This window comes from Tachyglossus aculeatus, chromosome 1 (assembly GCF_015852505.1).
Source record: "Tachyglossus aculeatus isolate mTacAcu1 chromosome 1, mTacAcu1.pri, whole genome shotgun sequence".
Taxonomy (NCBI): domain Eukaryota; kingdom Metazoa; phylum Chordata; class Mammalia; order Monotremata; family Tachyglossidae; genus Tachyglossus; species Tachyglossus aculeatus.
In genome coordinates this window covers 91,276,886-91,297,704 of record NC_052066.1, presented here as the reverse complement: position 1 = coordinate 91,297,704, position 20,819 = coordinate 91,276,886, and the positions used below count along the sequence as shown (strand labels likewise).

Here is a 20,819-nt window from a genome sequence, read left to right as displayed (position 1 = left end):
ATGAAAATGAAGACTCTGAAAGTTAAGTAATAATTAGTAAAGCTTGGTTCACTCATTTAATCTTTCGGTAAAGGACACATTCACTAATTTTTCTTAATAGAAACATACTTACGGGTCTGACTGGAGCCACTGAAGGATGATTCCTGTTGTACAGTACAAAATAGAGCCTTGTTTCCTTGGTAACCGACTATGAATGAAAAGACACGCATTACGAATTCTTGAACTTTTTCACAATTCACTGAGTCCTCTGAAAGCTTCAAAGCAGAATATCACTTCATATATTTTTAATGATAAATCTAAATCTGCAACTACAATTTTCACTTCACTTCACTTTTTTAACTTGAAAATCTCCAACACAGAGGTGGTGTAGAAAGTGGATGTGATTAGGTGTTTGTGCTAAACTCCTAGAGGATTGACAAATGCCAGTCCATTCAGCACAGTCTTATCTCTGTGCGCATAAAAATGTTGGGAAGAAAATGTAAAAACGACGCTCTCCTTCCCTCCATACTTGCAAACGTTCCCTCTAAATAAGCATAATTTCCCCCTCCAAATATCCACTGGCTCTGAATCTACCAAACCCCTTTTTGAACCTGTTCACAATATCAGCCTCTACAATTCTTGGTTACAGTAATTAAAAAATGCAATTGCTTCATAGGGGTATGGGGAAAATCAATATATGTAACACTTTCAAAGTCTATTTTTTTTTACCCACTCGCAGAAATTAATTTCCTAAAATCAACCCAAATAGGATAACCCTCTTTACCTCTGGAGACGAATTTGATATCCTGTGCTGTTGCCATTACCACAAGATTCTGCCCTTTCTGCTGCCACTCTCTCTGCAACCTTAAAGTCAAAAGTAAACTGCAGTTAGAGCTATTGGGGAATGAATGGAGATGTATGGATATGTGGCTTATGGGTGGACAGGGTTAAAATACGTATAGCTGGAGACACATTTTAAAAATGTGTATTCAAGTCCCACAAAAACATTCCAAGCCTTCCCAAACTTAATGCATCTAATAGCTATGAATCAGAGACATAAAGTATGCGGATTGAGTTATCACATCCCTTAAAATTATTATATAACCAGTACCTTAGTCCTAGCCTTATTTCCTCCGGGCAACTGTCTTCTGACCCATATTTGCTAGCATTTGGATACATACATTGAAAGCATTTGACAAAGTGCTGATATTAGACTGTAACCTCCTTGAAGTCAAGGACCACATCTTATTTTTATTGTACTTTTCCGAGTACAGTGCTCTACACACAGTAGAGGTTCAATAAATACTGAATCAATCATTTAAACAGTCTTCAAAAACATTTTGCTGCATTTACAGTTCTTTAAAGCAGGCTAATAATGGCAAATTGAATGAATCCAAGAAGATTTTTAAAAATGCAGAAAAATGACATTTTTGAAGAAAACAGATATTACGCATTTTGTTGGTAGAGACTCAAATAATCAGATGGCTGATTGAGGCAAATGGGGCCATTTTTGTATTCATTCATTCAATTGCATTTATTGAGCACTTCCTTTGTGCAGAGCACTGTCCTAGCGCTTGGGAGAGTGAAATGTAAGAACCGACACATTCCCTGCCCACAACAAGCTTACTTCTACTCTGTAGTCACGATTACAAGCATCTGGACAAATCCTGCCAAGTCTTTGAAAGAGAAATACTATTTTTCAATGGTATTTTTAAGCTCTTTCAGTAGGCTAGGCACTACATTAAACACTGGGGTAGATACAAACTAATGAGATTAGACGCAGTCCCTGTCCCACATGGGGCTCACTGTCTCAATCCCCATTTTACATGAGGTAACGGAAACACAGAGAGGTGAAGCGATTTGCCCAAGCCCACACAGCACACAAGTGGCAGAGCTGGGATTAGAACTTGGGTCATCTGAATAATAATAATAACTATGTGACAAGCACTGTTCTAAGCGCTGGATGCCAGGCCCGGGCTCTTTCCAGTAGGCCATGCTATCTCCACCTAGTCTCAAAAGGAGGAAATGTAAAAAGTAAAATTTCACTTACCGAAATCGCACTGATCCTCCTTGGCTGGGTACACACAATCCTGCAGGCCGACCCTTTTCCTCTCTCGATATAGTCATCCAGAATGAACTGAGTCACCTGGGTAGTTTTCCCACAACCAGTCTCACCACTTATTACAGTAACTTGATTACTATTTATTAAGTTCACCAATTCCTATATCAAATGGGGGATGGGATGGGGTGGGGGGGGGGCAATAAAACACACCGTTAAACAAAATTCAGAGTATCTGACTGAAAAATCCAAAAATGTTGTTCTAATACACTTAAAATTCTACCTCAAGCTGAAGTTCATTTAATTCAAGGACAAACCGTTTTAAAACATTACAATGTAGTATTAAAATACCTGACCGAATACCCTAATCCTAAATCCAGAATACAGGATGTATTTCCCCCAAATCGAAATCTTTTAGACTGTGAGCCCACTGTTGGGTAGGGACTGTCTCTATGTGATGCCAATTTGTACTTCCCAAGCGCTTAGTACAGTGCTCTGCACATAGTAAGCGCTCAATAAATACGATTGATTGATTGATTGAAACCAGTCAATAGTATTGGCTGAGAGCTTACTGTGTGCAGTCACTTTATACGAGGAAGCTGTTTCGGACCAAGACATCTCAAATCTAGTGTTCACATAGGAATTTTTACTTTGGTTGCACATGAGGTCAACGCGACATTTAGGCCAATAGTGCAAGTCTAATGGAAACCCATGAAACATTTATATTATCTGAAAAAAAAATGTCTATTGTGTTTCTTGCTCAGGACCTGTACCTAAAAAACAATGCTCTTCCTAATTACTGGGCATATAGGTTGAGTTGGTTTACAAAATCACTCATATAAGGATTCATATGTGCATAATACAGATTACCTTTTGCATTCTATATGAAGGCAGCTTCTCCCGGAATCTCTAAAAGAAAGGTGACATTGATTTTTGCAGTTTTTTAAAGGAGAAATTTTAAAAATATAGCCAATATAACCAAGGAAACATAAATCTAGGTACAAACAGAAATATGAGAACATTCTAGGAAAAACCTACCACGCATACCGTTCCTTATTTTTACTCCTGAACTTCCTACTATTCCCATCTAGCCTACAAACTTGCATGAGAACATGGCATGAGAACAGGGAAGAAGCATGGCTCAGTGGAAAGAGCACAGGCTTTGGAGTCAGAGTTCGTGGGTTCGAATTCCGGCTCCGCCAATTGTCAGCTGTGTGACTTTGGGCAAGTCACTTAACTTCTCTGGGCCTCAGTTACCTCACCTGTAAAATGGGGATTAATGTTGTGAGCCCCCCGTGGGACAACCTGATCACCTTGTCACCTCCCCAGTGCTTAGAACAGTGCTTTGCACATAGTAAGTGCTTAATAAATGTCATCATTATTATAATATGCAAATATTAGAATGACAGCATTTATATGGAGGTGTTGGCCAAAAAATTAGCTTCCAAATGTTAACTTGTGTATATTGGTATCAGAAGCAAGACATTCTTGATTGTTTTGAGACTCTTACAGCTGTGTTTCTCATAAAAATGTCTAAAATGATTCATAATTCAGCCACAATTGTGCTCATTTGAATGAAATCCCTCCATGTCTTGTTTTTATCTACTTTTAACAAGAGCATCCGATTCAAAAGAAATAATCTTGGCTTATTTTCTATTACCTGCATTTCAATATATCGGGGCTCAGATTTCTTCCTTCGCAGGTCATCTTTAAGTTGCTGGTCTAAATCAGTATCTGGCTCATTTTCTTGCAAGAGATATTCAGAATCCCGGTCTAAGAATGACTTCCCCTGGTCCGTGAACAGGTTTCTTCGGTCTATGACTTTCTTTTCTCGGTCCACAAATTTCGTTTCTTGGTCCCCAAGCTTCTTCTCTGAGGTTGGTTTGCTTTGGACAGGAACATTAGCACCATACCTACAACACAGGACCCCCAATTCTCTCAGAGGACCCCCAATTCTCTCAAAGGACCATTTAAACCATAGGTGAGGTCGCCTTTTAAAACGCAGAGATGTGAGGAAGACTTGGATTTCCTTTGGGCACGAGGCCAGTAATCAGAAAGCCTCAAATAGAAACACTTATTTCCTGGGTCTTATTCTTAATTCATCTCCCCAGAATTCTCCCCTCCCTCACAACCCACTCCTATTTTCCCCATGTGGAACAGAGGCCGTGCCTGATCCAACCGTACCTACCCCAGTGCTTAGTACAACGCTTGGAATATAGTAAGCACTTAAAAAATAACACAATTATTGCTCCGTTATGGAAAGAATACACACACATATATCCATCCATACACCTATACAATACAGGAATACACATACAATAACTACACTCGTATTCAAAAACCTTCAGCCCATGTTTGAGAAAGAATCTCCAGTACAGTGCCCATATCCACCTCCGTATCAAACAGAAATTCCTTGGCTTTAAAGCACTCAAATCACCTTGCCCCCTCTTACCTCACCTCATTAATCTACTACTATAACTAAGCCCACACGCTTCCCTCCTTTAATACCAACCCACAGGCTGTACCACAGTCTCATCCATTTCACAGCTGACCTGTTGCCCATGTCCTGCCTCTGACCTGGAATGGCCTCCCATTTCATAATTGAGAATTACTCTCCCTATCTTCAAAGCCTTATTTGAAGGCACGCCTCTTCCAAGAGGACTTTCCTGACTATACCCTCATTTCCTCTTCTCTTAACTCCCTTCTGTGTCACCCTGATTTGCTCCTCTTTATTCACCACCGCCCTCCCACCAGCCCCACGGCACTTATGTACATGTCCGTAATTTATTTATATTAAAGTCTGTTTCCCTCTCTAGACTGAAGGCTCTGGTGGGAAGGGAATATGTCTGTTATATTGTTGTACTTTTCCAAGCACTTAGTACAGTACTCTGTACACACTAAGCGCCGAGCATACACATACGTATACACACACGCACACATTCCTCAGCCTCCACAAACCCTACTTGATTCAACCTATCTAGGAAAAAAGAAAAATAGCTTCCAAAAGAAAACACAATACAAAAATTGTAAAAGCCCGTCAATTGATTTTGATGCATTCTTAACAATAATAATTCATTCTTCCTAAATACAATTTTACCCGTGGTCTTCAGGGGAAAACCAGGATATTGGCGGCTGGGTGTCATTATCATTTCTGGTTTGGACTGCGTTCAGGAGCTGTACAATCTGTTCTTCGCGACGTTCATCCATGCGCACAACAGCTCTCTAATTGAAGGAAAGGGGAAAATAAAAAGTGCCTTGAAATCATTTCTTTAAACTACGGAAAATGACTATTTTTACTTTGATTATATATGCAGTTTGAGATGAAAAACATTCTCTCCTCCACAGAAGGCTGCCTTTCATCCTGCTCTTCACTGTCAGTAATCCAGAGAGGCTCAACTTTTAGAATGAAATTCTCCAGTTTCACCATTATTAGAGAATCATATTAAGGTCTGGAAGATACCTACCCACTCAGCTGTAGAGGGTCGATTTTCCCACGAGAAAAACAAATTAAGCATTTTACGAATCATGCACGGCCACTACGCTGGACTGAAAGCTTCTTTTATGGGCAGGGATCGCATCCACCAACTCTATTGTACTGCACTCTCCCAAGCACTTAGTATACAGTGCCCTGCACACAGCAGCACTCGATAGATGACACTGATCGAAAAGTAATCGTCTATCACACACCAATAATGACGACGGTGCTCAGATGTAAGCAGCTACTGGCCAGCCTTTATCATTAAAAAGATGGATAAAATATTAAAGACAAGAAGCAGAACTGAAATATTCTTGAAAAAAGAAAATGGTAACGCAGATTGATGACTAAAATCTTTTGTAGCGTGTAATTAACAGCAGGGGGATTTCAGCGAACCAAGAAAGGTTTTTAAGGCTTTTGAGGAAGAAACTGAACAACAGAAGGACAAGGTAGGTCCACAAGCAAAGGGACTGGCATGGCTGAAGGATTTTGCAGATCAACGTAGTGAGAGCTAGACATAGGGAAGCTGGAGTGTATGAAATATTTTTTTTAATTAATGAAAAAGCAGACAGAACTATATGGCATGGTGCCTGCCCCCGACGAGGGTGGCCATTCGTGTCTGATCTATACCCAACAGTCCAGATTTCAGATGGCCCAGTCTGTCCGCTGTGTAGCGCGGACAGTACCCGATGTCTTTATATCTGGGATTGTATTTTTAAACACCCCGTCTTCTTCTTCCTTGCTTCCTGCCTCCAAGTCCCCCGGCTCGGAAGCGGCATCCGTGTTTTACAGGAATCTGAGTGGGGAATGCAAAGGCTCAGGAGCCGGACTGTCAGTGGGGGTGGAGACGGCACCCCACATGGCAACAAACTCAACAATACAGGCTGGTGCCACTAACTTCGACAGAATCCTTTTGTGTATCACTTTAAACAGAGGCAGTGTAGCCCAATGGGAAGTGTCGTGGCTCAGTGGAAAGAGCACGGGCTTTGGAGTCAAGAGATCATGGGTTCAAATCCCGGCTCTGCCAACTGTTAGCTGTGTGACTTTGGGCAAGTCACTTCACTTCCCTGTGCCTCAGTTACCTCATCTGTGAAATGGGGATTAAAACTGTGAGCCCCCTGTGGGACAACTTGATCACCTTGTAACCTCCCCCAGTGCTTAGAACAGTGCTTTGCACATACTAAGTGCTTAACAAATGCCATCGTCGTCATCATCATCAAGTGTCAAGGGACCTGGGTTCGAATCCCAGCTCTGCTGCTTGTCTGCTGTATGACTGTGGGCAAGCCACTTAACTTCTCCACAAAACCTACTTGATTCAACCTATCTAGGAATAAAGAAAAATAGCTTCCAAAAGTAAACACAATATAAAAATTGTAAAAGCCTGTCAATTGATTTTGATAAAGTATTAACAATAATAATTCATTCTTCCTAAATACAATTTTACCCATGGTAAAATATATACGTTTGTGCATATTTTATATATTGTATATATCAATATATACATGTGTACAGAGTAATAAATACGTACATACATGCATGTATATATGTATATACATGCATGTATGTACGTATTTATTACTCTATTTTATTTGTACAAATTTATTCTATTTATTTTATTTTGTTAATAAGTTTTGTTCTGTTCTCTGTCTCCCCCTTCTAGACCGTGAGCCTACTGTTGGGTAGGGAGCGTCTCTATATGTTGCCAACTTGTACTTCCCAAGCGCTTAGTACAGTGCTCTGCACACAGTAAGCACTCAATAAATACGATTGAATGAATGAACTTCTCCGTGTCTCGGTAAAATTGGGACTCGAAATACCTGTTTTCCCTTCCACTGTGAGTCCCACGTTGGACAGGGACTGTGTCCAATGATTATCTTGTATCTACACCAGCCCTTAATACAGTGCTTGGCACATAGTATGCCCTTACCAATTACTACAATTATTAGGAGTACTTCACTTCTCGCTGGTGCCCAGATCGTTTTTCTAAAATGCAATTCTTCCCACTCCTTCCCACTCGCACAAAACCCGCCTTGGTTGTCCATTCCTTTCTGTACCATTGGCTTTAAGGCACTCCATCATCATCATCATCATCATCATCAATCGTATTTACTGAGCGCTTACTATGTGCAGAGCACTGTACTAAGTGCTTGGGAAGTACAAACTGGCAACACATAGAGACAGTCCCTACCTCACAGTCTAAAAGGGGGAGACAGAGAACAAAACCAAACATACTAACAAAATAAAATAAATAGAATAGCTATGTACAAGTAAAATAAATAGAGTAATAAATATGTACAAATTCCATCATCTCAATCATCACCACTGACACTCTCTCTCCCCTATCTGGTCCCCCTGGGGCACGGCATGCAATAAAAAGGCAGTCAGGAGGACAGCAAGATGGGCAAGTGTTTTGTGTGATTTTCATTCACGTTACCCAGCTCCAAGTAGAACTGGGAACAGAGCCCAGGCCTTTTGATTCCCAAAGCAGTGCTCTTTCTATGGGACCAACAGCAGGGCTCACTTGAGAGAATAAGGGATGGGTAGGAGGTGCCATCCCTGCCCTCGAGGAGCTTACAATCCAACAGGGGAGAAAGACACAGAACTAGGCAGGAAAGATAAACAGATGATTAAGTAAGTGCTGGAATGATAGAGAATGTAAAATCTATAAACGCACAACAGCGGTACATGTTTCTGTGAGTGACAAAGTGTTGAGGTGGTAGCTGGAAAGATGTGACCCTGAAATAGAAAGTTAATCAGGGAATGCCTCCTGGTGGAGGTGAGATTTTAGGAGTTCCTTGAACAGCTACAGCCTGGTAGATGGTCTTGAATGAGATGTTCCAAATAGAAGAAAAGGGGTGAACAAGGGGTCAGGGGAGGATCAACCAGAAACAAAGCAGAGTCATCATCATCAATCACATTTATTGATGAGCTTAGCTAGGGAGATATGAAAAGTGTGAGCTGTGGCGAAGAGAACTGATGGGTAAGAGGGCTGGAATGCCTCGAAGCCAATGGTCAAGAACTGCTGCTTGAGGCCAGGAGGAATGATTACGCATTGTGGATTTTGTGAGAGGAATGCTTTAGAAAAATGACCCAGGCAACAGAGTGAAGAGAGGACTGGTGAAGGGAGCAGCTGGAGACAGGGAAACCAGTGAGGAGGCTAGCAGGGATATGACAAGCTCCTGAATCGGGGTGGTAGCCTTTTGGGTGGGACAGAAGGGACAGAGCTGGGACATGTTGTGAAGGAAAGATCAGCAGGATTTAGGAACTGGTTGCGGGTGAGAACTGAGAGGGGATGAAGAGTCAGGGATGATATTAAGGCTCCTTGTTTTCCAGGCAGGAATGATGGAGGTGTTTTCGAATGTGAACAGAGAAGCAGCGTGGCTCAGTGGAAAGAGTGGCTTTGGAGTTAGGTCATGGGTTCTAATCCCAGCTCCGCCAATTGTCAGCTGTGTGACTTTGGGCAAGTCACTTCACTTCTCTGGGCCTCCGTTATCTCATCTGTAAAATGGGGATTAAGACTGTGAGCCCCCCGGGGGACAACCTGATCACCTTGTAACCACCCCAGCGCTTAGAACAGTGCTTTGCACATAGTAAGCGCTTAATAAATGCCATCACCATCCTCATTATTACTATGTGAAGGGAAAGTTAGCAGGAGGTGTGGATTTAGGAGTCAAGATGAAGAGTGCAGTTATTTACTGTGATTAAACAAATCTAGTCTGGAGACAGTTGCGGGCACCAGAGGTCTCCCAAGGATTTCAAGAGGGCCACGGAGTATCAAGCTCATCAACAATGGTATGACCATGCCATACCATAGGCTTAGCAAATAGGCCAAAATGGTAAAACTATTTGATACTTGTGATGAAGACTCAATCACTTTTTCAAATCGTGCTGATTCAAACCCAGGCACAATTACTAGTAACTACAGAAAGAAGGGGGCTTAATAAGGATAAATAATGGGCACAACTAGGCTAAAAGCAGGAAACTCAATGTGAATTGTATTATCATCTACCCAACTACAAGCTTCTCATCTTCTCGCTCTTCCAAACACCCATTTCCTGAAAATCTATCCTGTACCCCAACAGAGCCCACGGTCACACAGCTGACAAGTGGCGGAGCCAGAATTTGAACCCATGACCTCTGACTCCAAAGTCCGTGCTCTTTCCACTGAGCCACGCTGCTTCTCTAAGTCACAAAACTGTTGTGCAGATGGCATGAAGTAACAGACACGAGGAGCTTGGGAACACGAAACTATGTGCCGGCGCTTAGTACAATACTTGGCACACACAAGCACTTAGTACAGTGCTCTGCACACAGTAGGCGCTCGATAAATACAACTGATTGATAGTCAGCGCTTAAGAAATACCATCCTTATTATCATTATTACACTCTCCCCCCCTCTAAACTGTAAACTCGTTGTGGGCAGGGAATGTGTCTTTTTATTGTTGTATCATGCTCTCCCAAGCACTTAGCACAGTGCTCTGTACCCAGTAAGTGCTCAATAAAAACAACTGAATGAATAGTAACAATCACAGTGGTATTCATCAAGCGTTTAATGTGTGCCAGGCACTGGACCCAAGCAAATCGGGTTGGACACCGTCCCCATCCCACGTTGGGCTCCCAGTCTCAATCCGCACGCTGTAGAAGCAGCGTGGCTTAGGTGGAGAGAGCACGGGCTTGGGAGTCAGAGGACGTGAGTTCTAATCTCGCCTCCGCCACCTGTCTGCTGTGTGACCTTGGGCAAACCGCTTCACTTCTCTCTGCCTCAACTACCTCATCCATAAAATGGAGATGAAGACTGTGAGCCCAACATGATTACCTTGTATCTATCCCAGTGCTTAGAACAGTGCTTGGCACATAGTATCATCAATCGTATTTATTGAGCGCTTACTGTGTGCAGAGCACTGTACTAAGCTCTTGGGAAGTACAAGTTGGAGACAGTCCCAACCCAACAGTGGGCTCACAGTCTAAAAGGGGGAGACAGAGAACAAAACCAAACATACTAACAAAATAAAATAAATAGAATAGATATGGACAAGTAAAATAAATAAATAAAAAGAGTAATAAATATGTACAAACATATATACATATATATCGGTGCTGTGGGAAAGGGAAGGAGGTAAGATGAGGGGGATGGAGAGGGGGGCAAGGGGGAGAGGAAGGAAGGGGCTCAGTCTGGGAAGGCCTCCTGGAGGAGGTGAGCTCTCAGTAGGGCCTTGAAGGGAGGAAGAGAGCTAGCTTGGCGGATGGGCAGAGGGAGGGCATTCCAGGCCCGGGGGATGACGTGGGCCAGGGGTCGATGGCGGGAACTGAGGCCCAGAAAAGTGAAGGGACGTGCCCAAGATCTCCCAGCAGACGAGTGGCGGAGCTGGGATTGGGCGGGATGAATAAATGCAGTGCATGATGGCATGATGTGGCTGGCCAGAAATTCCAAAACACTTCTCCGACTGAAGGACGAGACACTACCCCAAAACAAGGAGAGAACGTGGCTCAGTGGCAAGAGCACGGGCTTGGACTCCTCACTCTTGGCTTCAGAGCTCTCCATCCCATCGCCCCTTCCTACCTCACCTCCCTTCTCTCCTTCTCCAGTCCAGCCCGCACACTCCGCTCCTCTGCCGACGCTAATCAACCAATCAATCATATTTATTGAGCACTTACTGTGTGCAGAGCACTGTACTAAGCGCTTGGGAAGTGCAAGTCGGCAACACAGAGACAGTCCCTACCCAACAGCAGGCTCACAATCTCCTCACCGTGCCTCGTTCTCGCCTGCCCCGCCATCGACCCCCAGCCCACGTCCTCCCCCGGGCCCGGAATGCCCTCCCTCCGCCCATCCGCCAAACTAGCTCTCTTCCTCCCTTCAAAGCCTTACTGAGAGCTCACCTCCTCCAGGAGGCCTTCCCAGACTGAGCCTCCCCCCCGGCCCGGCTTCCCTCTGCTCCTCTCCGCCCCCATCGCCCCGACTCCCTCCCTCTGCTCTACCCCCTTCCCCACCCCACAGCACTTGGGTATATATGTACAGATTTATTAGTCTATTTATTTTATTAATGATGTAAATATAATTCTACTTATCTATTTTGATGCTATTGCTGCTGGTCTACTTGATGTATTGTCCATCTCCCCCCATCTAGACTGTGAGCCCGTTGTTGGGTAGGGACCGTCTCTATCTGTCACTGAATTGTACTTCCCAAGTGCTTAGTACAGTGCTCTGCACACAGTAAGCGCTCAATAAATACGACTGAATGAATGAGTCAGAGGATGTGGGTTCTAATCCCTGCTCCACCACTCGTCTGTTGTGTGACCTTGGGCAAGCCGATTAGCTAATCTGTACCTCAGTTCCCTCATCTGTAAAACGGGACTGAAGATTGTGAGCCCCACGTGGGACAAGCTGATTACCCTGTATCAACCCCAGCGCTTAGAACAGTGCTTTGCACATAATAAGTGCTTCACAAATACCATTATTATTATTATTATTATTATTACTGCAAAGGCAGGCAAGGGGGGTTTGGGGGGGTGTCCCGGCCCTCCCCCGGGGGCTGCCCATGATCCTTCCCTGGGGTGGGTGGCCCTCAGGTTAATTTGGCCCCTGGGGCTCAAGGTAGTAATCATAATGATGGTATCTGTTAAGTGCTGTTGGGGCTCAGTCTTCATCCTCATTTTACAGATGGAGATTACCTCATCTGTAAAGTGGGGATGTAAAATGAATGATGTAAAATGATGTAAAATAATAATAGCAATAATAATCATGTTATTTGCTAAGCACTTACTATGTGCCAAGCACTGTTCTAAGCACTGGGAGGGGGGGGATGACACAAGGTGATCAGGTTGTCCCACGTGGGGCTCCCAGTCTTCACCCCCATTTTCCAGATGAGATAACTGAGGCCCAGAGAAATGAAGTGACTTGCCCAACGTCACACAGCTGAGCCGGGATTAGAACCCACGACCCCTGACTCCCAAGCCCGCGCTCTTCCCACTGAGCCACGCTGCTTCCAATGAAGGCCGAGACCCCCACGTGGGACAACCTGATGACCGTGGATCTCCCCCAGCGCTTAGAGCAGTGCTTGGCACATAGTAACTGCTTAACACATACCGACCCGTCAGTCGGCTGCTAAGTGGCTTAGTGGCAAGAGCGCAGGCTTGGGAGTCAGAGGACGTGGGTTCTAATTCCACCTCCGCCACTCGTCTGCTGTGTGACCTTGGGCACGTCACTGTGCTTCTCTGTGCCTCAGTTACCTCATCTGTAAAATAGGGGTTAAAAGTGTGAGCCCCATGTGGGACAACCTGATTACCTTGTACCACCCCCAGCGCTTAGAACAGGGCTTGGAACATAGTGAGCTCTTAACAAATACCGAAATTATTATTATTAATCCTGCCTCCGCCCCTTGTCTGCTGTGTGACTTTGGGCACGTCACTTCATTTTTCTGTGCCTCAGTGACCTCATCTGGAAAACGGGGATGAAGACTGTGAGCCCCACGTGGGACAACCTGATCACCTTATATCTCCCCCAGAGCTTAACAAATACCAAAATCATTCTTATTAATCCCGGCTCTGCCATTTGTCTGCTGTGTGACCTTGGGGACGTCACTTCAACGCCTCAGTGACGTCATCTGGAAAATGGGGATTACCAGTGTGAGCCCCGCGTGGGACCACCTGATTACCCTGTATTGTCCCCTGCGCTTGGAACAGTGCTTGGCACAGAGTAAGCGCCTAATACCAAAATTATTATTATTATGATGATGAAGTGGAGGAGACAGGATCAGAACCCACGCCCTTTGACTCCCAAGCCGGGCTCTTGCTCCTGGGCCACGCCCGAGCCGAGGCCCAGCGGGCGGATGGATGGCGAGGAGCGGGGGTAACAATAATAATTATAATAATGGCATTTATTAAGTGCTTACTATGTGCAAAGCACTGTTCTAAGAACTGGGGAGTCTACAAGGTGATAAGGTTGTCTGTCTTTAATATCCATCTCCTCTTCTAGACTGTGAGCCCACTGTTGGGTAGGGACTGTCTCTATATGTTGCCAATTTGTACTTCCCAAGTGCTTAGTACAGTGCTCTGCACATAGTAAGCGCTCAATAAATACGATTGATGATGATGAGGGCAGCGATCATGTCTAATAAATGCCGTCACTACTAATTCTATTGTATTGTTCTCTCCCCAAAATCTCAGTACAGTGCTCTAAGTGTTAACCAATGATTAGCATTAATTTTAACACTTACTTTGTTCAGAGCGCTGGGCTAAGTGCTTGGGAGAATACAACAGGATTAGTACACATAATAATAATAATAATAATGGCATTTGTTAAGCACTTACTATGTGCCAAGCACTGTTCCAAGCGCTGGGGAGGTTACAAGGTAATGAGGTTGCCCCACATGGGGCTCAGGGTCTTAATCCCCTCCGCCAATTGTCAGCTGAGTGACTTCGGGCAAGTCACTTCACTTCTCTGTGCCTCAGTTACCTCATCTGTAAAATGGGGATTAAGACTGTGAGCCCCCCGTGGGACAACCTGATCACCTTGGAACCCCCCCAGCGCTTATAACAGTGCTTTGCACATTTTAAGTGCTTAAGAAATGCCATCATCATTATTATTATTATTATTTTACAGATGAGGGAACTGAGGCCCAGGAAAGTGAAATGCCTTGCCCAAGGTCACACAGCTAAGTGGCAGAGCCGGGATTTGACCCCACGACCTGGGACAAAAACTCAGGCAAAAACTCCTCACCCTCGGCTTCAAGGCTGTCCATCACCTCGCCCCCTCCTACCTCACCTCCCTTCTCTCCTTCTCCAGCCCAGCCCGCACCCTCCGCTCCTCCGCCGCTGATCTCCTCACCGTACCTCGCTCTCGCCTGTCCCGCCATCGACCCCCGGCCCACGTCCTCCCCCGGGCCCGGAATGCCCTCCCTCCGCCCATCCACCAAACTATCTCTCTTCCTCCCTTCAAGGCCCTACTGAGAGCTCACCTCCTCCAGGAGGCCTTCCCACACTGAGCCCCTTCCTTCCTCTCCCCTTCCCCACCCCGCCTTACCTCCTTCCCTTCCCCACAGCACCTGTATATATGCATATATGTTTGATACATATTTATTTCTCTATTTATTTTACTTGTACATATTTACTATTCTATTTATTTTACTTTGTTAGTATGTTTTGTTTTGTTGTCTGTCTCCCCCTTCTGGACTGTGAGCCCGCTGTTGGGTAGGGACCGTTTCTATATGTTGCCAACTTGTTCTTCCCAAGCGCTTAGTACAGTGCTCTGCACACAGTAAGCGCTCAATAAATACGATTGAATGAATGAATGTGTTGCCAACTTGTTCTCCCCAAGTGCTTAGTACAGTGCTCGGCACACAGTAAGCGCTCAATAAATACGATTGAAGGAATGAATGTATTGCCAACTTGTTCTTCCCAAGCGCTTAGTACAGTGCTCTGCATACAGTAAGCGCTCAATAAATACGATTGAATGAATGAATGAATAGTGCTTTGCACATAGTAAGCGCTTAATAAATGCCATCGTTATTTATTATTATTTTACAGATGAGGTAACTGAGGCCCAGAGAAGTGAAATGACTCGCCCAAGGTCACACGGCTAAGTGGCAGAGCCGGGATTTGAACCCACGACCTCTGACTCCAAAGCCCGGGCTCCTTCTGCTGAGCCACGCTGCTTCCCACAACAATAACGATCATAATAATAATAATAATAATAATAAAGATGGCATTTATTAAGTGCTTACTATGTGCAAAGCACTGTTCTAAGCGCTGGGGCGGTTACAAGGTGATCAGGTTGTCCAACGGGGGCTCACAGTCTTCATGGCTCAGTGGAAAAGAGTCAGAGGTCATGGGTTCAAATCCCGGCTCTGCCAATTGCCAACTGTGCGGCTTAGGGTCAAGTCACTTCTCTGTGCCTCAGTTACCTCATCTGTAAAATGGGGATTAAGACTGTGAGCCCCCTGTGGGACAACCTGATCACCTTGGAACCGCCCCAGAGCTTAGAACAGTGCTTTGCACATAGTAAGCGCTTAAAAATACCGTCATTATTATTATTATTCATTCCCATTTTACAGATGAGGTAACTGAAGCCCAGAGAAGTGACTTACCCAAAGTCACACAGCTGACAATTGGCGGAGCCGGGATTTGAACCCATGACCTCTAACTCCAAAGCCCGGGCTCTTTCCACTGAGCCACAATGCTTCATAACACCAATAATAATAACGGGGGGGATGTAGCTCAGTGGTAAGCGCATGCTTCGCATGTACGAGGCCCCGGGTTCAATCCCGGCATCTCCACTCCTTCTTCTAGACTGTGAGCCCACTGTTGGGCAGGGACCGTCTCTATCTGTTGCCAACTTGTACTTCCCAAGTGCTTAGTACAGTGCTCTGCACCCAGTAAGCGCTCAATAAATATGACTGAATGAATAAATGCATGTTTGTACATATTTATCACTCTATTTATTTTACTTGTACATATTTTTTCTATTTATTTTATTTTGTTAATATGTTTTGTTTTGTTGTCTGTCTCCCCCTTCTAGACTGTGAGCCCGCTGTTGGGTAGGGACCGTCTCTATATGTTGCCGACTTGTACTACCCAAGCGCTTAGTACAGTGCTCTGCACACAATAAACATTCAATAAATACGATTGAATGAATGTATATATGGTTGTACATATTTATTACTCTATTTTACTTGTACATATTTATTCTACTTATTTTATTAATAAGTTTGGTTTTGTTGTCTGTCTCCCCCTTCTAGACTGTGAGCCTGCTGTTGGGTAGGGACCGTCTCTATATGTTGCCAACTTGTCCTTCCCAAGTGCTTAGTCCAGTGCTCTGCACACAGTAAGCGCTCAATAAATATGATTGAATGAATGAATGAATGTTGCCAACTTGTTCTTCCCAAGTGCTTCGGACAGTGCTCTGCACACAGTAAGTGCTCAAAAAATACGATTGAATGAATGTGTTGCCAACTTGTTCTTCCCAAGAGCTTAGTACAGTGCTCTGCACACAGTAAGCGCTCAATACGATTGAATAAATGAATGAATGAATGTGTTGCCAACTTGTTCTTACCAAGCGCTTAGTACAGTGCTCTGCACACAGTAAGCGCTCAATACGATTGAATAAATGAATGTGTTGCCAACTTGTTGTTCCCAAGCCCTTAGTCCAGTGCTCTGCACACAGTAAGTGCTCAATAAATGCGATTGAATGGATGAATGAACAGCGCTCTGCACATTGTTCTCTGTCTCCCCCTTCTAGACTGTGAGCCTGCTATTGGGTAGGGACCGTCTCTAGATGTTGCCAACTTGTTCTTCCCAAGAGCTTTAGTACAGTACTCTGCACACAGTAAGTGCTCAATAAGTACGATTGAATGGATGAATGAAAATGGTAAGCGCTTAAGAAATGCCATCGTTATTATTATTTTACAGATGAGGGAACCGAGGCCCAGAGAAGTGAAGTGGCCTGCCCAAAGTCACACAGCGAAGTGGCGGAGAAGGGATTCCTTCATTCATTCATTCGATCGTATTTACTGAGCGCTTTACTGTGCGCACAGGACTGTGCCAAGTGTTCGGGAAGTGCGAGTTGCGATTTGAACCCACGACCTGTCCGACTCCAAAGCCCTGGCTCTTTCCGCCGACCCACGCTGCTCCCCACAATGGTAACGACCATAATAAATCAATCAATCGTATTTATTGAGCGCTTACTGTGGGCAGAGCACTGTACTAGGCGCTTGGGAAGTACAAGTTGGCAACATGTAGAGCTGGTCCCTACCCAACAGTGGGCTCACAGTCTAAAAGGGGGAGACAGAGAACAAAACCAAACATACTAACAAAATAAAATAAATGGAATAGATATGTACAAGTAAAATAAATAAATAGAGCAATAAATAGCAATCAATCAATCGTATTTATTGAGCGCTTACTGTGTGCAGAGCACTGTATTAAGCGCTTGGGAAGTATAAGTCGGCAACATATAGAGACAGTCCCTACCCAACAGTGGGCTCACAGTCTAAAAGGGGGAGACAGAGAACAAAACCAAACATACTAACACAATAAAATAAATGGAATAGATATGTACAAGTAAAATAGAGTAATAAATATCAACCAATCAATCGTATTTATTGAGCACTTACTGTGTGCAGAACACTGTACTAAGCGCTTAGAAAGTACAAGTTGGCAACATATAGAGACAGTCCCTACCCAACAGTGGGCTCACAGTCTAAAAGGGGGAGACAGATAACAAAACCAAACATACTAACAAAATAAAATAAATAGAATAGATAGGTACAAGTAAAATAAATAGAGTAATAGATATGTACAAACATATATACGTATATACAGGTGATGTGGGGAAGGGAAGGAGGTAAGATGGGGGGATGGAGAGGGGGACGAGGGGGAGAGGAAGGAGGGGGCTCAGTGTGGGAAGGCCTCCTGGAGGAGGTGAGCTCACAGTAGGGCCTTGAAGGGAGGAAGAGAGCTAGCTTGGCGGATGGGCAGAGGGAGGGCATTCCATTTGAGAGAAGCAGCATGGCTCAGTGGAAAAAGCCCGGGCTTTGGAGTCCGAGGTCAAGGGTTCAAATCCCGGCTCCACCACTTGTCAACTGTGTGACTTTGGGCAAGTCACTTAACTTCTCTGGCCCTCAGTTCCCTCATCTGTAAAATGGGGATGAAGACTGTGAGCCCCACGTGGGACAACCTGATCACCTTGTAAATTCCCCAGCGCTTAGAACAGTGCTCTGCACATAGTAAGCGCTTAATAAATGCCATTTTTATTATTCCAGGCCAGGGGGAGGACGTGGGCCAGGGTTTGATGGCGGGACAGGCGAGAACCAGGCACGGTGAGGAGATTAGCGGCAGAGGAGTGGAGGGTGCGGGCTGGGCTGGAGAAGGAGAGACCGTAAGAGTAACCACGTGGAGAATAATAATAATAATAATAATAATAATGATGATGATGATGATGGGATTTATTAAGCGCTTACTGTGTGCAAAGCACTGTTCTAACAGCTGGGGCGGTTTCAGGGTGATCAGGTTGTCCCACGGGGGCTCACAGTCTTCATCCCCATTTTCCAGATGAGGGCACCGAGGCTCAGAGGAGTGAAGCGACTTGCCCAAGGTCACACAGCCGACAGGTGGCGGGGCCGGAATTCGAACCCACGACCTCGGACTCCAAAGCCTGGAGAAGTGACTTGCCCAGGCAGACAAGGGGCCGAGGCGGAATCAGAACCCGGGTCCTTCCGGCTCCCAGGCCTGAACTCCAACCCCTAGGCTACGCTGCTTCTCCGGCCTTCCCAGACTGAGCTCCTTCCTTCCTCTCCCCCTCCCCCCCACCCCACCTTACCTCCTCCCCTTCCCCACAGCACCTGTATCTACGTATACATGTTTGTACATATTTATTACTCTATTTATTTATCTTACTTGTACCTATCTATTCTATTCATTTTATTTTGTTAGTATGTTTGGTTTTGTTCTCTGTCTCCCCCTTTTAGACTGTGAGCCCACTGTTGGGTAGGGACTGTCTCTATATGTTGCCAATTTGGGCTTCCCAAGCGCTTAGTACAGTGCTCTGCACATAGTAAGCGCTCAATAAATACGATTGATGATGATGATATCTATTCCATTTATTTTATCTTGTCAGTATGTTTGGTTTTGTTCTCCGTCTCCCCCTTCTAGACTGTGGGCCCGCTGTCGGGTAGGGACGGTCTCTACGTGTTGCCGACTTGTGCTTCCCAGGCGCTTAGTACGGCACTCTGCACACAGTAAGCGCTCAATAAATACGATTGATTGATTTCCACCGAGTCACGCTGCTTCCCTAATAATAATGAATGATGATGACTTGTACATATCTATTCTATTTATTTTATCTTGTCAGTATGTTTGGTTTTGTTCCTTGTCTCCCCCTTCTAGACTGTGAGCCCACTGTTGGGTAGGGACTGTCTCTACATGTTGCCAATTTGGACTTCCCAAGCGCTTAGTACAGTGCTCTGCACATAGTAAGCGCTCAATAAATACGACTGATGATGATGATATCTATTCTATTTATTTTATCTTGTCAGTATGTTGGGTTTTGTTCCTTGTCTCCCCCTTCTAGCCTGTGAGCCCGCTGTCGGGGAGGGACCGTCTCTACGCGTCGCCGACTTGGACTTCCCAAGCGCTTAGTACGGCGCTCTGCACACAGGAAGCGCTCGATAAATACGATTGATTGATTGATTTCCACCGATCCACGCTGCTTGACTAATAATAACGACTAATAATAATGAGAATGATGAGGGTTACCTCCTGCCTGTCGGCCTCCCTGGTCTTCTGGCCCTGCTTCCTGGCGTACCACAGCCCGATCTCGCGGCCCTTGAGGTGGCCGGGATGGCGGCCGCGGCCCCCGCCGCCCCGGCCCCCGCCGGCCGTTGGGCCCGGGCCCGGGCCCGGCTCCGGTCCGGCCCCCGGCCCGGACCCTCCCCGGCGGCCCCAGCCGTGCCGGCGCTCGTAGCTCATGGCGGCGGCGGCGATGGCGGCGGCCTTGTCGTTGTCGCTGTCGTTGTCGCGGCGGGCCGTCGGTCCGGCTGCCGGCCGGGACCCAGCTCCCCTCAGCCGGCCGAGATGGCGGCCCGCCCCGGCGGCCACGCGATGCGCGCGCATGCGCGCGAGGCCCCGACGCCGCCCGCCTGCCGCGTGGGAGGGGGAGAGGGGGGCGCGCGCCGGGCTGAGGGGACGCGCCTGCGCGGAGCAGGGAGCGCGAGGACGGGCGGGGGGAGGGGCTGATCCCCCTCTCCATCCCCCCCCCCCATCTTCCCTTCCCCACAGCAGCTGTGTAGATGTTTGTACCGATTTATTACTCTATTATTTATTTATTTTACTCGCACCTACCTATTCTATTTATTTCATTCCGTTGGTGCGTGTGGTTTTGTTCTCCGTCTCCCCCGTTTAGACTGTGAGCCCGCTGGGGGGTAGGGACCGTCTCTCTGTGGTGCCGGCTTGGACTTCCCCAGCGCTCAGTACGGCGCTCCGCGCGCAGTAGGCGCTCAATAAATGCGGTTGATGGATGGATGGATTGATGGATTGAGGAGGGGCTGGGGCGGGGGGGGGAGCTGGGGGAAGGGGGGGGCTGGGGGAAGGGGGGGAGCTGAGGGAAGGGGGAGCTGGGGGAAGGGGGGAGCTGGGGGAGGGGGAGGAGCTGAGGGAACGGGGGAGCTGAGGGGGAGGGGGGAAGGGGGAGCTGAGGGAATGGGGAGCTGGGAGGAGGGGGAGGAGGAGCTGGGGGAGAGGGAGGAGCTGAGGGAAGGGGGAACTAGGGGGAGGGGGAGCTGGGGGAGGAGCTGAGGGAACGGGGGAGCTGGGGAA

General features: G+C 46.1%; 1 protein-coding gene across 1 annotated transcript in view; it reads right to left on the bottom strand.

Moving 5' to 3' along the window:
• DHX36 (DEAH-box helicase 36) overlaps positions 1-20,058 on the bottom strand; it is a 44,313-nt gene extending 24,255 nt beyond the window's left edge. Inside the window, exons 1-7 of the mRNA XM_038768616.1 lie at positions 19,761-20,058; positions 5,136-5,260; positions 3,699-3,951; positions 2,909-2,947; positions 2,030-2,200; positions 764-843; positions 113-187 (exon numbers count right to left, since the gene is read on the bottom strand). Of these exons, the coding sequence (XP_038624544.1) occupies positions 113-187; positions 764-843; positions 2,030-2,200; positions 2,909-2,947; positions 3,699-3,951; positions 5,136-5,260; positions 19,761-19,973 (956 nt within the window). The 5' untranslated portion in view covers positions 19,974-20,058. The remainder of the gene's footprint in view (positions 1-112; positions 188-763; positions 844-2,029; positions 2,201-2,908; positions 2,948-3,698; positions 3,952-5,135; positions 5,261-19,760) is intronic.
• Between the last annotated feature and the right edge of the window lie 761 nt (positions 20,059-20,819).